The following is a 9,973-nucleotide window of genomic DNA, read 5'->3' as shown; positions in this document are numbered from 1 at the left end:
GAATTATTATTTCTATATTATGGATTCTTTTCTCTTAACCTTTTAGCGGCCTTTTCGTCATGTTCAGACACGCACTTTAGCACTTGCATGCCATTTCCCAATAACAAAGTCTCTATCCTTTTTAGTTTATTCTTTATTTTTTCTCTCCATTTTTTTTTGCAAATTTTAGGGTTTTTTTTTTTTGAAATGTTGATTTACGATGTCACAATCTGAAGAAACCACTCACACCGATTCCGCCCTTCTGAGTTTAGGGCTTAACTCGACCGATCCGACTCCGATTCCCCTCGACGACTCACCGTCTGATCTCAATCACTCGGTTAAGGAAACGGACCACCACGAAAACAATCTCGAACAGCAGCTGAATAACCTCGATTTGAAGGAAGAGGAGGAGGAGGACAAAGTTGACGTAGAGACACAAAACGACGTTGAAGAGGAGGAGGAGGACATAATCGAGAATGAGAATGATGATGATGTGAAGAAGGATGAAGAAAGGAGGACGAATTATCCGGTGAGACCGGAAGCAGAGGATTGCGCTTATTATATGAAAACCGGACTTTGCAAATTTGGATTCAATTGCAAGTTCAATCACCCTGTTCGAAGGAAGAACCAGGTCTTTTTTCTCACTTCATTGTTAGGCTGTTTCATTTTATGCTGAAAATGCTCTCTCTTTAGCTGAACAGAAACTGTCTTTTTGCTTGATTGATTTTTTTTCCAGTTGTTTGTTTATGCTGTGAGCCTGTGAGTGTTGAAGTTTCATTTGTTTCAGTTGTTAATTCTTGTGCCTTGAGGAAAATGTAACCATTTCTACTTCTGTCAGCTTGTGAGGGCAAAAACTGTCTTTTCGTCTTTTCTCTCTGACGTAGCTCTTGATCAATTACCAGCTGATATATAATTTAGTATTGGGATATGTTATTCAAACAAAGGAATTTTTGATTTTTTGGCCTTGTGCTTCACATAGGTACCCGACCCTATCCCTTAACAATTAGTGATTTTGGTTGTTTTATTGTTTTGTGGTTGACTTGTTTGATACATACCTATTATCCATTTTATTCTGACTTTTTTTTTTCATTCTGGGTGTTTTGGAATTATGTTGTCTGAAGGCTGTTAAGGAAAAGGATGAATCAACAGAGAAAACAAACCAACAAGAATGCAAGGTCAATCTTCATAATTTATGTTTGCAAAATGTGCTCTTTACGATCGTAACTGCTATCACGTTGATGAGTGTTACTAATTTGATTTTCAACTGTTTTTTATGTTCAGTTTTGTTTTGGATCAGTTTGAGTATTTGAACACACATGACAAGTTTATTTTTGAGATTAAGTTCTTTGCTTCCTGAGGATGAAATTCTTTTGAATTTATGCTGCTTCTTTTCAGGAAATTTTATGACTGAATTTGTGTATATTTTTTCATTCTTTCAATGAAGCCGCCTATTATATAGCATTGTCATTGCATTTCAAGTGCCTAATGTTAATATCTTTAATCACTGGTTCTAATAAATCTTGTTTTTAGACTGGTTTACTTTGGCCCATAACATATTTGTTCCTGCTTGTTCAGTTGCTTCTGAAGTTCATATTTTTCTATTTTAATCTATGTGTATATAAGAAATGTGCACAGTTTGATAGTAACATTTCTGTAGTTTTTCAATTTTGCTCGAGATTTTGCAGTACTACCTAAGAACTGGCGGGTGTAAGTTTGGGAAGGCTTGCAGATACAACCACTCAAAACAAAATTCTTCAGTGAGTCCTATCTTAGAGCTTAACTTTCTGGGGCTGCCCATCCGAAAGGTGTTAATTCTGTCTTTACACTATCAGTGGAACTTTAGCAAATTCCATAATTGCATTTGTCCTACAATACTTCAAATCTTATGAGATATATATTTAGTGATTAATTGGAGTAATCATTTTGGAAATTTGAATTTTTTTAATTCATCACAGGGAGAGAAAGAGTGCCCCTATTACATGCGTAATGGGTCCTGCAAGTATGGAGCCAACTGCAGGTTTAATCATCCTGATCCTAAACTTGCTGGAGCTTGTGAACCACCTTCAGGATATGGTAATGGTGGATCTGTTTCATTGCAAGCTGCGTCACAAGTGAATATGGCATCCTGGGCAGCACCAATGACTTTAAATGATAGTGCTGCCTATTTTCCAATTATGTTTTCACCAACTCAAGGTGTTCCACCTCCAAATCCAGAATGGAATGGGTATCAGGTACTACCATGGCTCTTATGTTGTTTTAAGTTTCTGTTCATATAGTCTATAGCATGTATTAAATTTATATTAGCATACTATAGTTGCTAATATCTTAGCATTGCAATGGTCCTTACCTTCCTCTCGAAATGCACACCTGATTTTAAAATGTTCTCCTAGATTCTTGTATTCATACCTTGAAGTATCCAGTGTGTATCACCATATTGATAACTCTGAATTGTGTAAAAATGCTTCTGCACCTTCAATATATTAATTGCATGAATGAAATGGATAATCTGGTTTAGGATGTCATGATCCCATGCACTGATAATTAATAAATTTATTTTGCAATTCTTACTGGCAATAGCAAACAACTATATTCAGGTAATAAATGGAATACTTCAATTCTGAAGGTCAGATGGTTAAAACTAGTTCTAGAGGTGTCCTGAGGGCACTTTTTAAGATTACTAACTTGAATAATTTATTTTTCAATTTGCAACTCATGAAACTAACTGCCATTTTCTGCATTAATACAAAAGAATCAGTATAAATGGTATTTAAAACTAACTTAAAGAAGTGCATGTAAGGAACTTGTTAGCAAAAACCATATTATACTTGGCCGGCTTCAAGGTTTTTGTTGAAAATCCTACTTTCACTTTTCTCATCATGCAGTTTGGTCACTTCGTTATCTCAAGGTCTGAAATACTTGCAAATGTAAGCAGATTCATGTAGAGACAATGCACAGGATGTGGAAAAACATTCCATTTTCATGCTTATTCAACTGAAGAAAACTGTTATATTCACTCTTTGTCGTAGTCTAATATGTTGAGACTTGCACCAAAGTAGACTAAGTAGAACCTTGATGTTGGTTAAGTTACATGGATGATGGATTGTTTTATTTGGCTCTAAAATAGACTTGCACCAAAGTAGGCCAAGTAGAACCTTTGTCGAATGGGTATTTATTGCTTGGTTGACTTTTTTACCTTTTGTTTATTTTACCACGACCTATTCTTAAAGAAGCCCATGCTTTACATTGCCTCGTAGGTCTGAAATTGGTTCTGCATATTATTTTCTTCTCCCAGAAATTAGATATGCTTAATGAAAACTTATAACCAATATGGTTCTGCATAATGAGTTGATTTTGTTGTGCCTTATCAAGACAACGCTATATCCCCCATTGGAAAGGGGTTTGCATCCAACTCCAGCGTATGTAATGAGCAACCCATCAACTGAAACCACTGCCTATACTCATCATCAGCCACAGATGGTGGTTGATGATTTCCCTGAACGGCCTGGCCAACCCGAGTGCAGTTACTTCCTCAAAACTGGGGACTGTAAGTTCAAATCTAATTGCAAATATCATCATCCAAAAAATCGTGTTCCAAAGCCGACTCCATGTGCTCTCAGCGACAAGGGCCTGCCATTGAGACCCGTAAGTTTTTTCTCTTTTAGATTGTGCTGCTTTTGAAATATATATAAACCAGGTAGATACTTTTAAAGTTTTCTTTGTATGTGGAAAATGAAAACATACGTAATTCACGTAACTACAAATGTTTCACAATTCCTGTTTCGTACCTAGATAGTGCAATTCCAACTCTCCGTATCTCCTCTTGTATTTTGAAACATGCTCCTTATTAGAAATCAACAAAAAATTGCATATTTTAGAAGTTGCAACTTGATTCATATAAACTAGGCAACGATTAAAACCAAATGTACCGTTAGGCTCCGAGATTAACCCTGATAACATACATTACTCTTTTAGCATTTAGTTCCTGCAAATAATTCATGTTTTTGGTGAAGACAATAAATTCGGTAAAAGTACCATGGAAGTTCTTGTACTAAGAGTTGATTGCATTTTGTCTCCTTTACTCAAAAAAAGGAGTCAATTGGTTTTTTGTATTAAAATTTTCATCTATTTTTACTGTTAAAAATTGACATGGATGACGAAATAACCAGATGGTTACACGTGACGTGTCACATGTGCTTCATATTGGTATATAGGGATCAGTTTTTAATATTAGAAATAGATGAAATTTATTTAGTAGAGGAGACAACATGTAATTATACTAGGGCGTCCATGATACTTATACCCAATAAATTCTCATTTCTCATCGTGCTTAACGTTTAATGCTTTCTCGGTTTCATATTTTTGGAATCCAGGATCAAAGCATCTGCTCATACTATAGTCGATACGGCATTTGCAAATTTGGGCCAGCCTGTAAATTTGACCATTCAATACAGGCAACTCCTCCAACAGTGTCCGGACTAGATCAGCCTCGACCGTTCAGCCATTCCACCGCTACAGAACAAGCTGGAATTGCCAGAAGCAACCGTGCTGATACCGCAGTTCAGCAGTCTGTGTAAAACAAGGATTCTTCGATCAAAGGTCCATACCACTTAGATCTCTCACATTATTATCAAGGATTCTGAATTTTCCCTTTTTTTCAACCGGAAAAGTCGATTTGACCTCTTTCTTCGTGTTTCGGTAGCCATAAACTTTTGAGGGAATGTCATTATATATGAACACTATATACTTAAATGTATTGTTTTTGCTAGTGCTAGTGCTAGTGCTTGAAGCTGAAAATGAAATCCAGAAAAATGTAAATTATGGCAGATTTTTTACGTTATCTTAGGAACTAATGCAAGTGAAAGTTTGAACATCTTTTACTTCTAGGGCCGGGCCACAGCCGGGGCGGGTGGCGGTGCGGCTTATATATCTTTTATTTTTGAAATATCATAATATTTTAATGAGTTAATTGCACAAACGTCTTCAAACTATTGCCCTAATTTTGAATTGGTCCTAAAACTTTAAAATATTTTAATTATCTTCTCAAACTATTAATTTCATATCAATATGTAAAATGTTGTTGCATAAATTTTAAAATTAAAAACTAAAAATAAAGTAAAACTAAAAAAAGACTGAATAATGGTTTTTGTAAAAGTTTAAAAAATCTAAAAACTAATATTTTTACCATATTAATTTTTCTTTAAAATTTTTATTTTAAATTATGTCACATAATATTTGAGATTTCATTTAATGGCTAAATTAACAATTTATAGTAACGGAATGATCTTAACAATATAACACCAATAATTTGATAATGTAATTAAAATATTTTTAAGTCTAAAGGCCAATTTAAAATGAAAATTATAGTTTAGAGATATTTGATGCAATTAAATTTAATTAGAATAATAAAATGGAGCTTCTTTTATATTAAAAGACACTCAAAAACTATGATATTACAACACAATTTTCCTGCAAAAACATAATAAATAAATAAAAAACAAACACATAATTTTTAACAAGAAAATTGCATCATACTAATCAAAAACTAGTTTTTTTTTCTCTACAAATTCAAATGATTTCAACCATTGATTCAACCCCATTGGACACTTGATTTTGTTCTTTGATCACCATTTTCCTCATCTTATTCACCCATTTGATAAACCCCAACATTAAATCATATAAACTAAGTGCAATATAAACCCCAATACCACCAATAATGCCATTAGCAATAGAATAAGTCAATGGCATAGTCGACATTGTAACAAAAGCAGGGACTGCTTCTTTAATATTCTCCCAATTTATATCTTTCACCACTTTCATCATCATCACACCAACAATCACTAATGAAGGTCCAATAGCCCATGGTGGTACACTTGTCAACAACGGCGTAAAAAACAACGATAAGAAGAAATAAAAGGCGATAACGACAGCAGTTAATCCTGTTCGACCCCCTTCTTTAATCCCGGCAGATGATTCAACGTAAGTAGCTACAGGTGAAACCCCTAACGCCGAACCGACGATAGTCGAACTAGCATCAACAATGTATGCTAAATATTCACCTTCAAAACTCCCTTTATCATCCAAAAACCCCCCAATTTCAGCCATGGTGTATAATGTACCAGTTGTAGCAAGCACATCAACATATAACAATGTGACTAAAGCAATCCATACTTCAGACCTATTGAAATGACTAAAACTTATAACCCCAAAAGTGGACTCTATTTTATGAAAATCCACTACTTTTTTGAAATAGTTATAATTTGTATCACCTAGTGGGGTTTTTGGGAAAATTGTAAACGAAGTCCCTCTAATCCATGAAACTAATGTGATAAATGAAATACCGTAAATCATACTTCCTTTAATCTCTTTCATTAAGCCATAACAAGTCATTAAAAACCCCACCATGGCTATCCAAAATGTGGGGCTTCTCATTTTGCCCCCTACACAAGTGTTTGAAATAGGGTCAATTTTAGCACAAGCTGAGATAGTGACCAATGTGGTTGGGTCAGGTCCTATAAGGCCAACCCCTTGGTGTATCTGTAACCCTACAAATGCAATAAACAAACCAATCCCTGCCCCACAAGCTAACCTAACCGGTTTAGGCATGAGCCTAGCTATCTTGGCTCTAACCCCTAATGTTGATATGGCTAGAAAAGCACACCCTTCAATTAAAACCACTGCCAAGGCTGTTTGATATGATATAGACCCAGATCCATGGAACCCCACTAAGTTATAAGCCAAATAAGCATTAGGTCCCATACCAGGAGCTAACCCTAATGGCAAATTGGCTAACACTCCCATTGCAAATGACCCAATCATGGCTGATAAAATAGTGGCTACAACAAGATCACTCTTGGTTTTCGATACACAGTTATCGTACCCCAGATTAGGCTTCAACATACAATCCGGCGAAGCTGCCGTTTGGTTACCCGGAACCGTACAATCAGCCATCAAACAAGTGCCACCGGAATCAGCGATGATGGTGGCGTTGACCGTGATGATATAAGCCATTGTTAAGAAAGTTGCTGTGCCAGCTCTTAGTTCCCTTGTGAAACAAGTTTTCCTTGCTTCAAGCTTGAAGAACTTGCCAACTTTGCTCTTTGAAACTGCATCATTGACACTCATTTCTATTTTCTTCCATGAATTTGAGAGCTTTTTCAATGAAGCCCCAAACCCCATTTCTCCACACGTTTCACCTCCCATGTCTATGGTGGTTTTTAGATTTCTCTGAGTAATAATGTCAAATAATGGAAGGGAATCCTATTAGATTTTATAACCCATTTCAATCTCCTTACCTGGCTACTTTATATATAATATTATATATTTTATATATCAAAAGCTGCTATGTTAACTTATCCATCAGCGATATTAAATATAATGAGGAGGTCTATATTAGAGGTTCTATTACATTTTACTTATTCTATTTAAAAACCGATAAATTAATTTATGTATATTATATTAAAAAATAAATTAGTATTTTTTATTAAAAATTTCATTTATTTATATTATTAAAAATTAGTGTGACTAACAAAATAACTAAATAGTGGCACGTGGTGTGCCACATGTATCTCATGCTAATATATAGAGACCAATTTTTAATAGTAGAAATAGATAAAAAATTTTAAGAGAATGACTAATTTACTTGTTGATGTAACGTGTAATGACTAATTTGAGTAAAGAGAGCAAATAATTTGAATAGAGAGAACAAAATACAATCTAACTCTTAATACAATAACATTCATAATACTTTTAGAGCATATTTCAGATGCGATATATTCATACTGCAGGAATATTTCAGATCTAACCTATTAAAACAAACCAACAATGCTGTTAAAATTTAGAAACTTACGTAATGTATGATTTTGCATTTAACAACCAAACTGATAAAACTATTTTATTTTAATACTTTTACGAAAAAAAAATTTAAAAGGTCAAAATATGTTCCAAATCATTGTAGTTTTTGCATGTTTGAAATTTAGTCCATTTTACTTTTATTTCTAGGAATTTAGTTCCTTTATTTTTCGGATTTAAAATTTCAAGTTCAATTGTTTAAATCATTAAAAATATTATGTTAAAGTCGTTGGTATGATATTTTGAATTAATAAAAATATTCACTTGGTAGCCCTGTAAAAAAAAATATTGTAATGGATTTGAATTTGAATAATTTTAATTGCATTAATAATTGGATTTGTATTTTTAAATTCAAAAAATAGAGGGATTAAATTTTTAAAATAAAAAATTACAAATGTATGAAGAGTACGGAGACTTTAAAACATCTTTTAACCAAATTTAAAACAATGATGAATGTATCATCCAACTTGGAGGGTATATGACAAAATCTCGAAACTAATTGCTAATAATCTAAGGGTAATCATAATAGTATTTTATTGATGAAGAAATGATGGCTAGGGTTTGGGTTTGAAATAAATTTGACTGACTGATTTGTCATTGTGGTCTGTGGTCCAATGGCCTATCAACAATTAAACAAATAATTTCCAGTCAATTTGTAATCTTTGAAAGCAACTTTTCTCCCTTCACAATTTAATTATATAATGGTTAAAATAAGTCCTTATACTATTGGTGAATTTAAAATTTAGTCTCTATACTTTTAATTCTAGCAATTTGGTCCCTTTACTTTCATATTTCAAAATTCAAGTTCAACTGTTAACTTTTTTTTATCTTTTTGTTAAATTCAAGTTAATTACAATACCTTTTTTTTAATCACATTACTGCCAAATGAATTTTCTTTTAATTTCAAAATGTCACACCAACAAATTTAACAAAAAATTTAATAGTATTGACTGTTGCACCTAAATTTTGAAATTTAGATAGTAGAAGGATTAAATTCTTGGAAATAAAAGTACATGGACTAAATTCTGAATTTGTAAATAGCATAGTGACCTATGGCATATTAAGGCACAATTTATTTATTTATTTTTCAAAGTTAAGGCAGAAATTAATAACAAAAAAAATCTTGACAAAATCCAGATTAGGAGTGAATGTTGGATAAGTTGTGTGTATCTATTTGGCTTCATTTATTTATTTTTAATATTTCAAAAAATGATTTTTCAAATATAGATGTTAAATATAAATATTTTAAGAAATAAACCCTTAAATCTATTCAAATAAACTCTTTGACATTTAATTTGTATTCAACTAAACTCTCACTATAAAATAATGTTTCACTTTAAATAAATGATTATTTTATACAAATCAAAGAATAAGACTTTTTTTTTAATACATTAAAAATCTAAACACTTGTTTTTTTTTTAAATCTAAATTTTCTTATTTTTTGCTGTTATTCTTATACATATATTTTTTTGAATAATCTCATCATAAGTTTTGATTATATTTATTTTTTTGACATAATGGGTAGAACTACCCATAGTCTCTTTCCAACCCATAAACAAGAGGATAATGCACTTCAGCACACTCAAACTCACGTTCTCTTACGTTAGCAACAATGTCCATATCAATCAAGTTAAGACTCAATAACGGATATAAGTAAATACAATTGCTTGCAAATATTATAAGAATACATTATGTAATAAATAATTGCAACAAATTTATATACTGAAAAAAATAAAAGACATATGATGTTAATTTAATTAAAAGAAATAAGAAAAACAGCCCTTGCTTACTAAAATTATATATTTAGTGTAGTAGCTCGAAAATTCCATAACTAAAATCTTTGAATGATCACAAAATTTAATTTTATAATCAAAACCAAATTTGTTATTTAATTGCATGATCCTCCAGTCTTAATTTAATAAATTTTTTAACTTTAAATAAAAAAAAATTCAAGTTGGTAATTATCAAATCGAATTCAAGCTATCAATCCGAGTCGAATTTGATCTTAGTAATATTTAGTTCAAATGGCTCGCGAACCATATCAAACTTTTTCATTTTAATATATATTTTGAATATTTTATATTATCAAAATATGTTATAGCCTTTAACCTACATTATTAACTCTAAGCTTAATTATCAAGATGAA

At 32.2% G+C, this 9,973-nt stretch overlaps 2 protein-coding genes across 2 annotated transcripts; one reads left to right on the top strand and one right to left on the bottom strand.

Moving 5' to 3' along the window:
- LOC121232064 (zinc finger CCCH domain-containing protein 67) lies at nucleotides 1-4,849 on the top strand. The gene is made up of 6 exons (XM_041117436.1): nucleotides 1-610; nucleotides 1,101-1,154; nucleotides 1,665-1,784; nucleotides 1,935-2,210; nucleotides 3,349-3,621; nucleotides 4,350-4,849. Exons 1-6 carry the CDS (start codon nucleotides 200-202, stop codon nucleotides 4,551-4,553), a joined length of 1,338 nt encoding a protein of 445 aa, XP_040973370.1. The 5' UTR covers nucleotides 1-199; the 3' UTR covers nucleotides 4,554-4,849.
- Nucleotides 4,850-5,416: 567 nt separating this feature from the next.
- LOC107953569 (adenine/guanine permease AZG2) lies at nucleotides 5,417-7,198 on the bottom strand. Its single transcript, XM_016888913.2, has one exon. It carries the CDS (start codon nucleotides 7,177-7,179, stop codon nucleotides 5,545-5,547), a length of 1,635 nt encoding a protein of 544 aa, XP_016744402.1. The 5' UTR covers nucleotides 7,180-7,198; the 3' UTR covers nucleotides 5,417-5,544.
- Nucleotides 7,199-9,973: the final 2,775 nt, after the last annotated feature.

This window comes from Gossypium hirsutum, chromosome A07 (assembly GCF_007990345.1).
Source record: "Gossypium hirsutum isolate 1008001.06 chromosome A07, Gossypium_hirsutum_v2.1, whole genome shotgun sequence".
Lineage (NCBI taxonomy): Eukaryota > Viridiplantae > Streptophyta > Magnoliopsida > Malvales > Malvaceae > Gossypium > Gossypium hirsutum.
This window is presented reverse-complemented; position numbering and strand designations above follow the sequence as displayed.

Excerpts from the sequence above, each read along its gene's own strand:
- LOC107953569 (XM_016888913.2), bottom strand. The coding sequence starts at position 7,179 with ATGGGAGGTGAAACGTGTGGAGAAATGGGGTTTGGGGCTTCATTGAAA.
- LOC121232064 (XM_041117436.1), top strand. The coding sequence starts at position 200 with ATGTCACAATCTGAAGAAACCACTCACACCGATTCCGCCCTTCTGAGT. Across the intron at positions 611-1,100 it reads CTGTTCGAAGGAAGAACCAG|GCTGTTAAGGAAAAGGATGA; the intron begins GTCTTTTTTCTC and ends TGTTGTCTGAAG. Across the intron at positions 1,785-1,934 it reads TGGGGCTGCCCATCCGAAAG|GGAGAGAAAGAGTGCCCCTA; the intron begins GTGTTAATTCTG and ends AATTCATCACAG.